General features: G+C 42.8%; 1 protein-coding gene across 12 annotated transcripts in view; it reads right to left on the bottom strand.

The window, feature by feature from the left end:
- The window catches only part of ANKS1B (ankyrin repeat and sterile alpha motif domain containing 1B), a 420,346-nt gene that overhangs the window by 33,516 nt on the left and 368,740 nt on the right, over window positions 1–18,090 (bottom strand). For 5 of the 12 annotated variants that reach the window (XM_068142750.1, XM_068142747.1, XM_068142746.1 and 2 more), the window contains 3 exons: window positions 14,074–14,253; window positions 3,914–3,991; window positions 1,271–1,345 (listed from right to left, as the gene is read on the bottom strand). In XM_068142750.1, the coding sequence (XP_067998851.1) occupies window positions 1,271–1,345; window positions 3,914–3,991; window positions 14,074–14,253 (333 nt within the window). The remainder of the gene's footprint in view (window positions 1–1,270; window positions 1,346–3,913; window positions 3,992–14,073; window positions 14,254–18,090) is intronic. The other 7 variants (XM_068142754.1, XM_068142749.1, XM_068142748.1 and 4 more) reach the window with 4 other exon arrangements.

Genomic DNA, 18,090 nt, shown 5'->3' with positions numbered 1-18,090 from the left:
AGCAGAGAACTCCCACTAGGTAATTTTTACCAACTGTTGCAGATTTTTCTATCCCACCCAATTCTCTGAGAGCTGTATCTGACTCTGACTAAAGGCACCTGGATGCAGAGTTAGTCACAGGTAAGAAGGAATCTCAATACAACTTCTATGGAACCTAACATCTGCTTCCCCTTTTTATAAATACTTCAAGTTAACCCCCTCCCCATGATACAGGGGAAAAAAACCCAACACAAACCAAACCCCCAAAAGGCCTGGTTTTGAGTGGTTTGTGGTCATTTATTAACAAGGAGCACATCTTATAACTTTTCACCTGTTAAAGCCTCGTGCCTAGTTATGGTAACGTGTTGGTCACCATGACAACAACAAATTGGAGCACACATAGATGCAGCGCATCTGGCTGAAAAATTAATGATTTTCTCTCTGGAAGGGTTTTAAATGTTTCTGTGAAGCAGCCAAATCCTCATTATTTGCTTACATTTTAATTCCTAAAATGAGAGGATTTTTTTTTTTCCCCCCTCAGCTTTTTGTAGCTTTGGCTTTGGAAATAATGGAAATGGGCTGATGGCGTATCTACATTTTATGAGCTTCTAAAACCATTAGGGTTTAGCCAGAACTGCTCCTCTCTGGCAGAAATGCTCCAAGAAGGGGGTTATATGAGAGAAGTCAGGAGGAATCTACAGCTCCTCTGAAATGCTGTGCTTTGTGCAATCTCAGCAACTGGCTGTTGTCATTTGTGCACTGCACTACGGTTCACCAGGTTTGCTCTCATGTGCACGGCAGGTGTGCCTCTGTCACAGAGCTGACGAGAATTCAGAGCACCATCACTCCTGCCCTCTAATTCCCCAAAAGTGCCTCTGCAGACACAGTGTGCTTCTCAGCTAGGCAAAGCCTATAGATTAACACAGAAAGGGTAGCACGACACATTGTGGGGGTGAAACTGTGCAAACCAGGCTGTTTACACGGTTTCTGGCTTTGGAAAAGTGAGCAAACAAAAAAAAAACCACATCAGGACCAGAAGTCAAAGCTCCCCCAGTGAGTGAGACCACTGCTGGCAATCCCCCTGTGTCCTGTATGGACGACCATACAGCCAAACATACGCTAACCACACGGCACGGGTACACGAATGGGCGCACACAACCCCGAAGGGAAGGCGGACAAGTTGCGGACTCTCGTTTGTCATTTCAGCGACATGACACCCGGAGATAACACCATGGCAACAAGACTGTACAGCCAGAGAGTGACAACATAGCCATTTATCACTGTATCTTACATTATGAACCTGATGAATCGATGAGAAAGGATATCCTGCATTCTGGTTGCTCCAGATCTCACAGACAGAGGACTGCTAATATAAACAGAAAACTACATCTCATCTTGTAAATATTAACGCGCCACAACTGCCAAAAGGCAAGAATAATTACGAACAGGCTTGCAATGACATTAGAGGAGGAAGTAAAACAGTTGTTAAAAGTAGGTTTTGTGTTTGTTTGCTGACAAAATATTTTTGGACTGACTGGAAGGAAACATAGCTTATTCAGAGGCTTTAGAAAAGGTTTCAAACTGTGAGTACAAGAAAACAATTTAGTCAGAAGTGCTGGCGATGTGAGGAGATAAAGTGATGCAGACACAAACAGAAAATGCAGAGAGCAGAAGAGATATTGGTTACTTTTTTTTTTGTTTGTTTTTCCCTTTTCTTTTCTTTTTTTTTTTGGCAGGGAAAAAGTTTGAAGTCAACATCCCAATTAAGTTTTTGAGATTTGATTCTCTCTCTGTTGGAGACTTTCACAGGGAGAGAGGAAAGGGGGGAAAAACCTGGCAATGCAGTCAACAGGAAAAATAGGTTTTCTTTGTAACAATTACCAGGAAAGAATGTGTTGCAATTAAGTGAAGCAGTTGCCCACCATCTCCTTCCAACAACAGTTCCTTTGCACACAAAGATACAGATAACATTACCTTTGGTACTGACCACGACCCTGCTGTGTAAATGAAAGGTTTCAGTCTACATTTCATGTTGTTGTACAGATAGTCTGTAGTAGCCAAGCACAGTAAGCATTCTGTAGCATTTCTAGCAAAAGCAGCAGAACTGGGCAAGCACAGCATTCACCAGCATCTTTTACATATTTCCTTGTTTGGACACTCATCAAGGAAGCATCTGTGACACCTCAGCGAAAGCTAAGCTAACGTTTTACAGTAGCCAGGCAACTAAAACAAAGCATCATATGTAAGATCTGCCCACAGTTATCTTTGGCAGGCAGTAACAAAAGGCAATAAACACGCAGGGAAAATGCAACTGCAGCATCCAGAATAGATATATTGAATAGATTTCATATATCAGTGATTGATCAACAGCAAGAATGTGCATTGCTGGTTCTTGTCAATAGCAGCAGCAGGAATTTAGCACCGATGCTCAAACAACTCAGAGAAGTGCAATTCTTCTTAAAAACATGGCTCCTGCTCTCTTACCTTTTGTAGCTTGAAACCTGGCTGCCTGGCTAGTGACAGACTAGCTTATCACTTCTGGTTACTGTCAAGGCAGGCTGGCGTCCTCTGGACTGAGTACTGAGCACTGCCAGACAGGCTGGTGTCTGCCTAATGTTGTTAATTGTCCCTTATTTCCTTCATGATCTGAAATGCAGGCACACACATCCTTTCCTACAGCTTCAGTAATTCAGTAATTCCTTCACTTTCCCATATCTGTTTCATTTCTTCTCCCTCATCTTGTTTTTGAAGTTATTTTGCTTCACAATGTGCAGAGCTCTGCTCTTTGATAGCATTAGCTAATAAACACTTAGAGTTTGGTTCACAGTTCTGTACCTCATCCTAGGCAACCTGCTACAAAACAGCCCTCCTGCATGTGACAAACACCTACCCTCAGTGCAAGGCCGATAGCAAACACTGCTCCAGCTAGTTCTGCTGTGTCATTATTAGGACACTGCACTAAGGACCCTTTTTTCTGTATGTCAAGCAAATTGATTTCTGGATGCTCTGGCAATGCTCATCACCATGATGCCTACATTTATTTACTTTTTTTGGCCTGGAGGGATTTCTGAAAGGGAATCCATAGCAGGAGGATTGCCTCTGCTTTTCCAGAGAAGAGTAAACCAGAAGGCATTCCCATGCCAGGTGCAGCATTCCCAAGCATCTGGTGATCAAGAAAATATACTGCAGTGCTATTTGGTCACACTTGCTGAGGTCCTTGATGGAGTAAGGTAGGGCAGTGTGGTATCACATGCTAGCAGACATTTGATTTCTCCCCAGCAGTGGCATGGGGTCGGTGTGATGCCATCATACTGTACAGCTGGTTCTCACCATCTTACTATTCTGGAGACAAAGGTGCATCCTTAACTCCTACCATTCCCAAGAGCTTGCTTCTTGGGAGTGGTGTGGAGTCAGATCAGCCAGGAGCTGGTACCTGTCCCCTGCAGCAGAGGCATGCAAGGCTACTCCAGCAGAGCTGCTGCTGTAGCAGCCCTGCCACGCTGCAGCATGTGAACACAGAAATACACCAGATACATCTGCCAGCTGCTGTGGTGCTGACTCAGGAACAGGCATCACCCCACTGCAGGAAGCATGTATGCAAGCCTTGAGTTGCTCCATTTAAAAAAGGGCAGGGCATCAGTCCTTTCTTACACATGCAGATGGTACTCTGCCCTTCCCTCCCCTCCCCAGCTAGTCTTCTCCCAAACAAACTTTGGGATTGGCATCTTCCTCCCAAGAGTTAGGAGCCCTCAATTCGATGCCCTTCCTTCACTGAGGGAATTCACACCTACGTATTTCACCCTCCTGTTTCATAGGTTAAAGCAGAAGACAGGCTGCCTTCAACACTTCCTATAAAGGAAGGGAAGCCCTTCTTACTACTTTAAATTCTTTGCAGAAAGAAGAGTGCATAAAAGCAGGTGTTTGGAGCACTCACCTGTGAGAAACAAGATCTGGGTCCAAGTCTCTGCTCCAAGGACTGTTCAAGTGAACTGCCCCCATCACACAGACCTACCTGCAGAATTAAAGGTTTGGAGGATCTAGGCTTAAGCTAAATCATCTTTAAACATAGGTGACTTGATTGATTAAATTAATAATAAATCAAGCAGATCAGCAGAGACTGAGAATTGCCCATGCCAGTGAGAAGGGCAGCAGTGCAAAGCTCATTACTCAGTTCTGCACTCATTAATGTTTGAACAACTAAGGTACTAAAATGCAGCACAGAAGGAGCATTTATATTACGGAAGGCAATGAATTCAAATTCAGAAACCAACCTTTTCCTTGCACCACTGTGAAAATATTTAGCATTTACTATATACATATTTTATGTCTTCAAAGTGCTGAAATTTTTAAACGAATTAGGAAATCCTCAGGAGATGTACCCTAAGTTGCATACTCCTGTGCTAAAGAGGAAGGAACCAAGGAAAGGAAAAAGGTTAAGCGATATCTGACGCCAGAAAACAGGCAGTAGGAGGGAGAATTGGGATTAGGTTTCTAACACTGATCATTTTCAGCTCCCAAAACACATGCCCTCATAAAGAAGGAAAAGAATTCAATTTTTGCATGCACTCCCACCATCATAAATACAAATACACTTGGGCACTCAGTATCACTGACACAGAGGTTCTGTGAAAGAAAAAAAAAAGAGAGTTTAACAAAGAACATTTTCCTAAGTATGGTAAAGGAGACAAAAAACCCCAAACATTAGCTGATGCACCAAACATGCACTTATCTTATTCCTCCCCAAAGATAAATGCATATAAGTAACATCACAACAAGACTCTGTTATCACACCCCCAGTAGCCAGTCATGTTATGAAGTGTTTTCACATTCCCAACTGTTTCAGGTCTTGCTAGCTGCTCTTATATTTAATAGAAAAATTGTAGGATAAGCCATACAGAGGTCTTTGGTGTTGAGGGTTATGCTGGAGACAATGCAGTGCTGCATAAGGTGAACAAAATGAACTAAGGAGAACTTACTTTAGGCTTCCTCCCTATGGACAGGGAGGATTTGGTTGACAATCTGAAGACAGAAAGTAACTGTACTGAGACTGATCACAAACCAGTAAGACTGATCATGGAAATGATGTACTTTCTAAGGAGAAGAAAGGCTTAAGGAACAGAAAAGAATACTTGGACAGCCTAAGCAGAAGGAACAATGGCTAGGTGAATTGCAGTCTTGATGCATTCAACATAACTTAATGAATTTCATTCAGTGGCTCTTTAGGAGATGTTCATAGACCTGAACTAGGAGAAGTTATCCTCAGAAAGTCATATAAAATAATGCAAAGACAAGAGAAGGGCTAAAAGCATATTTAAGATAGGAGAAAAGGAAGATTCACACAGTTGTAGGCAGCCTAATGGCAGGGACCAGCAAAAATCCAGTCACCATCCCCTTGTCCTCATGGCCTATGAGACCCTTTTGATAGTGCTCCTGAAATAAACACAGGAGCATGTGTTTATCTCTATCTATGTCTATATTATTGAGCATAAAAAAGAAGTGCAGTCTTGCCTGACAGGTGTTGCCTGATGGAGCTTCTGTGGGGCAAGAAAAACTCAAGATGTTTATAATGAAGCTGCTCAATATGAATCATCATTGCTGGAAAACTGGCTGGCTAAATTAGCACCGGCAAAGAGAAGCCCAGCAGGACTCGGGCATCAATGGTGTGGCTCCTGCTGCGGTGACATGTGACATGCTCCACCCAGGACCTAGCTTCAGTCAGAATGAACAAGGAGTTGAAAAGTACATTTAAAGAGTAATTTTTGCTATTCAAGCACAAGCAGACTGGAACATGACAAGCAATGTGCAATGACTGGCTCCATGTTGTGGTTTGGAGGAAAGCTGAGGCTGTCTGACAAGGATCCAGAAGTAAGGGACTTTCCCTTCAGGACAAATGGGATAAGAACTGAAGATGGATTTGATGCATGACAGAAATCAGACAGATGAAATTTGGTGAGACAAGAGTATTCCTTGGGAAAGTAAGATTAAATATATAAAATTACAAATTAAGAGAGTGATTGAATGGGGAGGTGGGGAGAGGACAGAAAAAGAGGCAGCCACTAGTGAGGTCTTGTACGCGTGGCATCCACTTTTAGCCACTGCACTTCAAGGAGGATGGAGGCACACTCAGGAAATCCAGAAGAGAGTGTCATCAACAGTCTAGAAAACACCAGGGCATGGCCCTGATTAAGTAAGCATGGACCCCAAAGCTGTTCACCCCTCAGTTGGTCCAAGGAGTTTGATCAGGATTCCTGATCTGCTGCTGCCAACTCTCCAACTCTCCCTGTAAGGCTTGCTCACTCTCTCTCTCTCACTTCCATGTGGTAGAGCTGGTGCACAGGAAGAAGAGAAGCTGCTGAACACAACCTCCAGGCTTATTCCCCCGCTGCCTCTCCTCTGTGCCTCAGGAGATCGCTCCCATCTCCTGGCACTGCAGCTCCAGAGAGGCACAGAAGGGAATGAGGGAACAGCAGTAAACCCTGATCCCTCTGATGCACATAATCTATCAGTAACTTGCTAACTATAGCTCAGTCTAGCTCTAGAAATGAGAATTTTGGATCAGATCCCAGAAAAATCACACTTAGCATGGGGAACAATCTTTAAAGTTGCAACAGCTGAAAGCAACAAACGAAAATTGGCTGAGCAGGGCTGTCTGGCCCCTATTGTAACCATCACTCCAAATGTTTGAGGGCTGTGGGAGAGCAGTTGTGGCATCTCAAAAGATGTTGCTTCTCAGAATGTTTGTGGAGCTGTGGGGAGAGCCTGTCTTACCGGTGAGAAGTATCACAGATCCTCCTTCAGAAAGAAGATCTTCAGAGATGGAGAGTGAAATCTGAAAGCACTGTTTCTTTCAGAGAAGCAGAAATTAGAAAGAACATTGCTTATCAGAACATGTTTTGCCCTGGTGTATTTCTTTTGCTTCTCCTAAAAACACTTTACACAAAGGTTTCTAGAAAACCATCCCCTATTTGGGAAGGCTTTCTTGAAGGCAGGCAGTGGGTGACAGGCATGAGCAGTGACACCATGCTTCAGGCCAGTGCACCCAGTGAGGCTTCACAAGAAGGTGAATGCCACTGCAAGTACACCGTGGGAAGGGAGATGACAGGTCCAGGATCACAGCAAGCCTGCAAAACTTGTCCCCTCCAGACCACAGCAGGGCAAGAAACAAAGCTTCCTCCTAAGCCAGGGTCATTGCTCTAGGTCCTATGCACCTCCACCTCCTGCTCCTTGAAGGAACACTGCACATTTTTCTTTGATGAGCAAAGACTAACAACACAGCTGTGCCTCTCTCTACCAGCCAACACCCTCCTTCATGTGATGGAGATCTCTGATAGGCAGGCAGTTTTCATTTGATTTTGATCCAGCAGCACAAGAGTTGGGTTCCTGCTGGGGAGGACTGACTCAGGGTCATCCCAGTGGATAAGGCTATGGCTATACCTGCCCAGCTCCTGGAGGTGCAGTTTTACAGCCACAGTTCTGGCCCCACAATCTGGGAGGGGCAGCCAAGTCTCTTTTGATTGACGACTCCCCTTCTGCTGATGCTGCCAGCTGCAAGTGCTCCCCAGCTTTTTAACCTTTCATACAGGATACAAACACCTGGTCAAATGGCACCAGTAAAGATGACAAGACTTTCATTCCCTAAGTATTAGGTGCAGGTATGTACATTTTTAGAAAAAAAGAGAGACAGGGGAAAAAAAAAGAGAGGCAAGGCAAGAAGAGAGGCAAGGCAAGAAGAGAGGCAAGGCAAGAAGAGAGGCAAGGCAAGAAGAGAGGCAAGGCAAGAAGAGAGGCAAGGCAAGAAGAGAGGCAAGGCAAGAAGAGAGGCAAGGCAAGAAGAGAGGCAAGGCAAGAAGAGAGGCAAGGCAAGAAGAGAGGCAAGGCAAGAAGAGAGGCAAGGCAAGAAGAGAGGCAAGGCAAGAAGAGAGGCAAGGCAAGAAGAGAGGCAAGGCAAGAAGAGAGGCAAGGCAAGAAGAGAGGCAAGGCAAGAAGAGAGGCAAGGCAAGAAGAGAGGCAAGGCAAGAAGAGAGGCAAGGCAAGAAGAGAGGCAAGGCAAGAAGAGAGGCAAGGGGGAAAGCTAAAAGAAAAATAAATACAAGAAGAGAGCAAAAAGAAAAGAGAAGAAGAAAAAAGCAAAAGGAAAAAAGAATAGAGAGAAAAGGAAAAGAGAGTAAAGAAAACAAATAAGAAAGAGGAAAAAATATTAAAAAAAAGGAAAGATAAAATAAAAAGAAGGAAAAAAAAAAAAGACATAAAAGAAGAAAAAGAGAGAAACTTAAAAAGGGAGAAAGGAAGAAACCACAAAAGAGAAAAGAAAGAGAGACGAGAGGGATCTTTATGCATAGTACCCAAAATCCAAGTACAACTTTTTTTCCAGCAGCTCAAAAATGTGAAAGTCAGAAATTCACATTCAGCTATTCCTCTTTTCAAGAAGAATAATTTTTTTGGACAGTAGAAACTACCTTTTCTTTTCCATTTTTCATACAATGTAGAGCTTTAGCTCACAAGGCTGAGTGTGAAAAACAATAAATTAATAAAGAACAGCTGTCCCCAGCTCAGAAGAACATCTGTCCTCTTCTCGGTGTAGTATTTATGGCTTTGGTTTGGATCATTAATACCAAAGATAGAAGCAGCTTCCTCAATTCCATATGCTGAAGCAGCATGTAGGTATGATCCACATCCCACGACTTCAGTTCTAAAATGCTAGAGCTTCCATAATGTTCTTCAGAGAAAAAGTAACATTGGTATGTTTCAGGCAGAAATTACTTTGATTTTCCATAGTGCCTTTATCTGTTCACTCAGCCATTAAATACACAACACTCAAGGGACTTAAGAGATGAAAGTTTCCTGAAATTCACAGTTCAAGGTAGAGCCCTTGGTGGCATTAAGATCTATCTGAATTGAAGACAACTGTCAGTGACTTCTATGTCATGCAAAATAAAAATAGATTTGGTTAAGCCTTTTTCTTCTGATGTCAAATTGAAGGTCTTCAGAGCTCAGTCAGCTTTCCACATTCAAAATAAGAAGCACCTAAAAATACGAACCTCAGAGCATTTTGTTTGGATTTTACATACTAGTATTTAAAGTGGCTGGCTGTCCATCCTCACAGCATACACTGCTTTATTAAACAAAAAAAATAAGGGGGGGGGAAAAAAACTTAGGAACAATAAAATCTTATAAATAAAAATAGAAGGAAATATTCTACACAATCACACTTTTTAATGCACTGCTCCTTAAATCTATTAGCAAAGAATTCTGTTCTTTCAGCAGTCATTTCAATTGACAAAACCCATTCCTTAAATCCTTTAAATACCTTTAAATCCTTCCAAAGCAGAGAAGAAGGCAGGAAAACAAACAGGAAACAAATTAAAAAGGAATCCTGCTGTGGTTAAAATTTCAAAATCTGAAGGTGGGCCTTGTGAGACAAAGGTACTGGCTGACAGCAGCTGAACACGAGCCAGCAGTGTGCCCAGGTGGCCAAGAAGGCCAATGGCATCCTCGCCTGCATCAGAAATAGTGTGGCCAGCGGGAACAGGGAGGTCATTCTGCCCTGTACTCAGCACTGCTTAGGCCACACCTTGAGGACTGTGTCCAGTTCTGGGCTCCTCAGTTTAAGGAGGACACTGAAGCACTTGAATGTGTCCAGAGAAGGGCAACGAGGCTGGGGAGAGGTCTGGAGCACAGCCCTGTGAAGAGAGGCTGAGGGAACTGGGGTTGCTTAGCCTGGAGGAGAGGAGGCTCAGGGGAGATCTTATTTGATGTCTTTTGTGTGCTGGGGGCACCAGAACTGGACTCAGTATTGGCATCTTCTGTTTTAGAAAAGAACAAAAGAATAAAATAGTAGAATCCCTCAGACCATGGGACCAAAGAATCCAGCAAGGCTTTCAAAATAAAGTCTGGATTCAGTGTCTCTGGGAAAGCACTTCTGCTGCCAGCCTCTGTGAGTATTTTTCCAACTCCCTGAGATCTTAAAGGATTCTCTTCCCTCCATCACAACCCACTGGGGTGCCTTCCACACAGGTGGCCATGACTGGGTTTGTCCTACCGGAAAGCTTATTCTGACTCATTACCAAATTTTTTTCTCCCAGAGGCAGACACAGCCTGGAGCTTTCCCCAGACCCCTAAGGAGGCAACCACCCTCCACCTCCAGAAATGACAGAACTCTTCCATCTTGGGATGCACCACAGGTTCAGCTCTGCAGGGAGTGTGTGCATCAGCATCAGGGTGATGCCTGACCCAGCTCTGCTTCTGCCAGGAGCAGCGTGGGCAGCAGTGCTCCCAGCCCTCCCTTGCCCACCTGCTGCAGGGAGGGTGCTTGGGGCAGGGTGCAGGGCTCCGACCACCATGGCAAGAGGTCTTACAGACCATGATGGCTGAAAGCAGCATATGCCACTGGCTGGAGCAATAAACAGGAACAGCCTTGGGGCTAGCAGTCTGGGATGTGCTTGCAGCTAGTACCTAAAACTTCCACTGCTGCCTGGAGAATTACAAATCCCCAAAACCTGACATTTGAATTGGTGCAAATTGGTGCATTGTAATGAACTTAGTTATGCTTCCTTTTAACCACCACAGCTTTTCCTCACAAATATATCCTTTCCCCATCCATGAATTCAGGGGTGAATGAAGAGCTCAATCCCTTCAATGGGACAACTCCTATTGATTTTGGTTCCAAAGCCCTTAGGCTTCGCCTGTATGATTTAATTTCTATTCTAAAAGTTTAGGCAACCTTAAGAGCAACCTCAGCTATTTTAAACTACAATAATTTGATCATATTTATCTACAGATTTTGCAGGCTCAGAATTCAACAACCACAGGTAAAGATGACTCAGATGAGTCAGTCCTTTCTGGGTTTTTTCCCCCCCTTTTCTCTGGAAAACAAATAATCTCATAACCTTCTGTATTACCCTGTTGGCAGTTGTGATTTATCCAACAGATATCACAGACTTTTAAAGCTGGACAACCAACTACAGAGTTGAATGACCAGAACTGCTCCAGTGGGGAACCTAAATTGGTTAAACCCATTGTTTATATCAGGATTTTCCCCTCTCAGGTCACAAAACAGTCTGCTAGGGAACTGTGAATGAAGGTAGACGCTGGCCTTGAGACAAAACTACCCACATCAAGTAAATTGAAATCAGTGTTTCCTCTAGGAAACAAAGTGTTGTATTACCTACAAGCAGATTTGATTACAGTTCTGAGATTTGTTTAAAGCCATTTAGGAGATCAAAGGAAGAAAAGATTTAAATTGGCATGCTCATTGTTTTAACAAACACTGGTTGATATCTGATGCAAAGATCAACATGCTTGATGACTCCCATGTAAAAGTTTAGTGAAAGCAAGCCACAGTAAAGATGGAAATATCAGCTGTCAGCATTTTCTCAACAGATCTTCACATTGTAAACTGAGGATAAAAACAGCCTTATCCTAACATTTCTGAAATACAATCAAGTTCATGAAAGCAATGAAATTCATTCAGTGTATTCAGCTTGCAATACCATGTTGCCCTCTTCAAGGCCACAAAAAATCCTCAGTCACTTCATTGTCAAAACCACACCTAAAACCCTTTCCAAACATCACAGCATCGAGGACATCTTTAGGCATGTCTTTCCGCTATAGCATCCAATAACCATGCAGATTCATACAGCAGCATGCAAACAGCCTAGCAAAGAATGGGGAAAGACAAAGAATATCTTTCAAGCAATTCCAATAATTCCTCTAGATCATTCTGTTTATGAGAAGTATTCCAGCTGGGAAGCTGGACTGGTATCAGCTCAGAAGTTGTTGTTGACCTAAGTCAGAGGAACCTGCAAACTGCAAGGATGAAGTTACTAGGTTAAACAAACAAATAAATATATAAATGGAGCAGAAGCTTTACATTAAGAATCACTTGGATCTCCTTCATTTTCCAGAAACAATTATTTTTCCTTTAATTTCAAAGGAGCTTTGGGGGAAAAGGACCGAGGGAAATATAATTCATTTTAGCAGAGCATATATTGAGAAAAAATTAAAAAAAGGACAAATCTGTTTTGGGGCTAGAACGGTTGAAGAATTCCCTGATTAACCTCTTAATGGGGTGAGTCCAATTTAGTGAGAATGATCACCAGAGGGAGTCATTGACTTTCCCATTGAAGTCAAAGAGAATTTTACATACACCAGGGGAGCAGAATTTGGGGGTGGAGCTGAGAAAGACTCCAAACAGATTGGAGTCCAGGGACCAACAGAAAAAAACCCATTTGACAGATTTCATCTGAATCCATTTTCCCCTTTGGAGTCCCAAAGGATGTCTGCTATGTTCCATGGTGAAAGTCAGAGAGAAGGCACTGAAGTCATTCATTCAGTGGGTACACACTCCCACCAAAAAAAATAACAAAATCCCAGCACTTCATTGGTTTTGAAGTGGTTTGGAGTGGTGTAAGAACTACCTGCTCACTGTTTTTTTCTTTGGGTATGCAATATATCACAGTCCTTGTGAAAAAGCAATTAACAGCCCAAAGAAAATCTCCAGGTGCCATGTATGAGAGTGTGTCATATCTCTTGGGAATATCAAGAGTTCAAACAGGCAAAGAAAAGAGTGAGATGTAGAAAGGAAGAATTGCTAGCATGGTTTTTTTAGGTTGTTTGGGGTTGGTTTTTTCCCTTCAGTGTTAGTGACTAAAAGTGGAAGTGAGAATAGGGATTTGTGAACCAAGTGATAAAAGGAACTAAGTAGATGAACCAGTTTGCTCAGCTGTGAGCAAGTGTGCATTTCATGCTCAAACACCTAAATTCCATGACCTTCAAAGAAATATTTTCATGTTAAGAACTGGGCTTTTCCTTGCTGGATTTCAGCTCAATCTTTTCTTTGCTACAAAAGCCCAGCAGACATTGGCTTGAAAACAAGCTCATTCACTAGGCAACTTTCCCCTTAATTCTGTGCAATGAGATTATACAGTAGAAAATCAGAAGATTTAAAACAAGGCAGGGAAACAGCCCCACCCAAATAAATGTAATTTCACTTCTCTAGAAATGTCCTCTCAACAAATGGAATTCAATTTGTTTCTGTGTTCCCAGGTAACAGCAGCACCTTGCTTGGCTTGTTTATTTAATTACTTCTTCTTGTTCATGCAATTAGCTGAGAGACTGCAGCCTTTTGTTCATTATGTTAACCATAACATAGTTATTTGCATAGCTGTTTCCATTTTGAGGCTGAATTTTGGATGGAAGCTCTATTCTGGGCTGTGGCAGCAGAGAACCGCTGGGAAGCATCACGCAGCAACCTGCTCCTCCGTGGAGTGAGTCGCTCCAGGAACCGCACTGGCTGCCCATCTGCCTCTGATGGCAAATCAAAGCCCTGTTCCCAACATGCTCTGTAAAGCATTGCATGGCTTAAGACTAGTCTGTTTTTCTGAGTATGTACCAGCAAAAAACCAGCTGAGTTCATCCTAAAGTATTTTCACCAACAGGCTGTTCAAGCTGTACTTTCCTGCCCTTTAGAATGGTACAAGACAACACTGACCAAGATATGCCATGTCAAAAAATTTAGAGATGGAGGCTACTTAAGGTGTTTGTTTTTTCTCATGAACAGTTTGCTTTAACATCCATTTAAAGCTAGTGTTGTTGTGATGCTCAAATGAGCTGTTGCTTGGTTAAATCTTTTTGTAAACAGGCTACATCCGCGGATCACAACGTTTAGTAGAATGCTGAGACCCCCCATTAACAAATGCTATCAATCACCACTCCCCAAGTCCTCTAAGTTTCCTGTAAGTGAACTGTTATCAGCTTATTTTTATTTAGGTTTCTCAGAAACTGAGGAACCTGCACCTTCTTGCAGAAACAAGAGGCAGATTCAGTGCCAGTGGAAGCCTGCATGCTCTGCTGCGCAGGAGGCACCTTCATCTTAGCCTGCAGGCATCTAAACACCCCCAAAACTCTGCCTCTCAGGAGAAGCTGCACATCAGCTTCTGCTATTTGAAATACAGAGAACTGGAACAGACAGCTGGGAAAAACTGTCCATCTTGGTAGTTCAGAATTCAGCCTTCATATATAACCTATGGTTGGGATTAGTTCTACACCCAATTGCAGCCAAGGTGCAGCTTTTTAATATCATGGTATTAACCCTACCTGTGCCATCTGCCTCTCCAGCTTGGACCGGGGAATATCATCAAAATAGTTTTCATTTCTTCTTCTTCTTGCATCACCCTGCATGATAATGTGGGGAACGTCCAGGGAGCCACCAGTAGTGAAAGTGCTTTGGCTAAGTGATGGAGACAACTGAGGAGGAGTGTGGTTACCACTGGGTTCCTGGACAGAGAGAAGAAAAATTCAGCATAAGAAGAACAGTATATGGCCAGCTTCAAACCACACATTTAAAAATGGGTTTGAATTATTCATACTTAAAAGAAAAATAAAGGGATAATTCCTGGAGTAAAGGTTACTGTGGAAGAACTTTTGAGATTTGCTACCTGAAGTGCAGAGAGTCCATGTGGAAAGAAAAACGATTCACTATTTACATGAACCAGTGGCAAATTCCCTCTCTTTATGTAATATATACTCCCTTCTAGGACTGCTAGAGACAAAACAGTGAATTACTTCTTGTCAGGGCCCAAATGAAGTCGTGATTTAGGACTTGCTGTTTGTCAGCTGAAACACATTTTCACCACTTCTGTGCAGCCACTCTGAGCAGCAAAAGGGATCTGAACTCTAGCAACATCTCTTGCTGGAAAAACAGAAATGCATGAATGTTTACACAATACAGACTCTTTGCTTGCAGCATTTACAGTTCTTGCAGACCATCCCTTTAAACCTGGAAGTACTTGAAGTAACATTTCCTAGAAGGCATGAAAGCAGCAGAGCACAAATATTTTACCAGGCTTTTCCTGTCATCTGTGCCAGACTGTAACCTTGTATCAGTCAGTGTGCAAATACAACAGTGAACTGATACATGAACTCCATCTAATCAACAGCTAAAGGTGGCCTCTTTACCAAGAGCTGCCACCACACAGTCCACAGCCACCCACTGCGTTTATATTTGGAAACAGCTTTTCCCATCGATATTAGGGCTGGACTCAATGACCTCAGCGGTCTTTTCCAACCAAAACAATTCTCTGATTCTATGACATCACTTGTTTAAGCATCAGTTACAGACATTAGTGCCCAGCTCCATCATTCAACACTGCCTTGGAGATTGCAATCAGCAGGAGCAGAGAGCTACAGCGTGCTGACCCGCCAGTCTCCACTCCAGTGCAGGCTGGAAAACACTGTCACAGCAACTGGATGGGAAACATGCTGCTCTCTCATGATATAGGTTACTGGGCTCATTTATCTGACACTAGAGATTTCTCTGATAGTAACTTACCTGGAAGCAGAGTGTACTCAGTAGTGTGTTTGCACAGGGCAAACCTTATCTAGATTACCTATTGCTCTAAGACTGCATTTCAGTAACAATGAGAAAAGGCCTGAAGATGTTAGAGGAAGCAAAGACCTGTTCTGGTGTATATAGTGTGCAAAACTTTTTCACTTAAAGGAAGAATGAAAGTAGGTATTTCATGCATGATTACATTGAAGTAAATCTAACTCTGAAAAGCATCAAGGTGCAAGAATGCTGTAAGAAACAAGATCTGGGTAAGACATCAGAAAGCAGTCATCTCCTCCAAATAGAGAGGAAAGTTGCAATTCTCCCTATGCATTCAAGTCACAGTAACATCTGATGTTAGTATTTGAAATGTTCATTGTAATCACAGTAACAGATCAGTATTGTCCATGTCAGCAGACTAAACCCAGGGATATAGAGTTGTTTACCAACTTTTAATTAAATGGGATTATTTTTTTCTTTTTAAATTCTCCAGATTTCCTACAATCTGAGACAAGTACTTGACATTTCCTAAAGCAAAGAAAGGAGTGTTTTCCTCTTAGGAATAGTTAGGTTTTTTCCTCCCTCCTTCACAAAAATCCACCTACATTTGGCCCAGTTACAAGATTCCGAAAAGCTATGGTCTGCAGATGCTCAGAAGGATTGGTGAAGCAGAGTCTCTAAATCTACCCTCCACAGACCCAACTCTAGATGATGCACATACCTCTGCCCTAAAAATAACTGAGGGGCACCAAGCAAGATCCCTTCTAATGACTGCTACCTGTTGCTCCAGCCAGGCAGGTTTCTTCTCTCCGCTCCAAATGACGATTCATTTACTCTCAGTAGACTGATACAGGCATCAGTGCTCCTAAGCAACAGACGTTGGTGCAATGGACATACAGATTCCATCTCCTATTGAACTTTTAATATTTTATCAAACTGCATATAGGAATCTACTGGAGAGAGTCCAACAGAGAGCTATGAGTGGGGAACTTGAACATCTCTCCTATGAAGACAGACTGAGACACCTGGGGCTGTTAGTCTTGAGAAGTCTGAGAGGGAACTTTATTAATGTCTATAAATAACTGAGGGGTGGGTGTCAGGATGAAGGTGCCAGGCTCTTTTTGGTGTTGTATAGTGATGAAACAAGGAACAATGGGTACAAGCTGGAACACAGAAAATTCCACATCAGCACAAGGAGAAAATTCTTTATGGTGAGGGTGACGGAGCACTGGAAGAGGCTGCTCAGAGAGGTTGTGCAGTCTCCTTTGGACACTTTCAAAACACCCCTGGGTGCATTCCTGTGTGACCTGCCCTAGGTGATCCTGCTTTGGCAGGGGAGTTGGACCAGATGATCTCTAGAGATGCCTTCCAACTCCTAACACTCTGTGATATTAAGAGAAAATTCCCTCAAGAGATCTGTATCAGACGATCGCTGGCAAAGAAATACAGAGAACAAATACAAAGTCAAGAAACAAAAGAGTTAGGGTGCTGCTGGATTATAGAACAGTATGTAATTGTAATTGTATGATTTGATGCTATTTTCTCAAAGTCATCCTTCACAGCACAGATGGATCCTCAACTGTGCAGTGTTGTCATACACTCAGCACTGTGTTATCATTAGTTATCATGCAGCCAGTATTTTAATCTCACCTCATTTTGTGGCCCCAAACCTCTTCCCTTACCACTATTCAAGTCCTACTCTGAAGGTAGGATAATTAATATTGTCATTTTCACGACAGTACTAAGTGCTTTACAAATGTCAGTCAATTTATTTTCACCACACCCTGTGACTGCTGGCATTTAAATTGCCATGTTTGCATGGGGGGACCTGAGACACACAGACAAAGGTTAAAAAACAGCAGTCACTCTGGATGCCCAGTTACAATATCTATTACCTGATTCTCCAAGTGCTTGTATCCAAAACTCCACTTCTATGGATTTAACTTGCAGTGCTGTGTGCTCAGCAGTTGTATAAATCGAGACTCCAGACTCCAGTCAAATATGCAGGATGTCAGTAACACACCATTAGTGACTGTTTATGAGGCAATTACCTAAATATCTTACCAAGCATTACCCACAAGGGCTTTGTGACAAAAGCAGGTGTAAATCTGTAATTTCATTGCTACACCTATTCTTTTAGACACTGCTCTCTCTGCCATTCTTCCTTCATTTCTCTTCCTCCCTGCATACCAAACTTTCTCATCTCCTTAACAAATCTGCAGACCAGGCATGGATGGCCATGCAGGTGCTATCATGCCCTCAGTACCATGCTACTGATAGTCACCAGGTATTCACATCATGTTTCCATCCTGTTGTGACCATGTCCTGCAGGGATGCCTGATTGTATATGTCACTATCAAAACCCGCTTCTTCCTCAACTCTCTGTCCTGTCAGTCATGTAAAGCTGGAACTACACAGGTCAAGGCTGAAAAGGAGCTTAAAAGATTCCTTCCCAGGCTGCCTAGGTGCATCTCATGCCCCACAGATGTTTGTTCCTAAAACTAGAAACTGTCTCTAGTGAATTAATACTTGTGCTAAGCAAGAACTGTGCTGCTATTGTGCTGCTGCTCCAAATTTTCTGCCTAAATTCTTGTTCCTTCAGTTTAAATTCCAGCCTACAGCAGTGACCAGGTGAGGATGGGGTTCCCTGAGTAACATGGAAACTGGTGTGGTGATTAAAGCACTCAAGGAAGAAAAGCAAGACTGCACAGGTAACCTGAGAGCCAGCATTTTCTTTGAAATCACAAGAACTTTTCCTTAGTGCATGGTTATTGTGGGAATCACAC

The sequence above is a fragment of the Melanerpes formicivorus genome, unplaced genomic scaffold (genome assembly GCF_026170545.1).
Source record: "Melanerpes formicivorus ecotype bairdi unplaced genomic scaffold, bMelFor1.0.p_v2 SCAF_8, whole genome shotgun sequence".
Lineage (NCBI taxonomy): Eukaryota > Metazoa > Chordata > Aves > Piciformes > Picidae > Melanerpes > Melanerpes formicivorus.
Note: the sequence above shows the minus strand (reverse complement) of the source record. Positions and strands in the feature narration are given on the sequence as shown.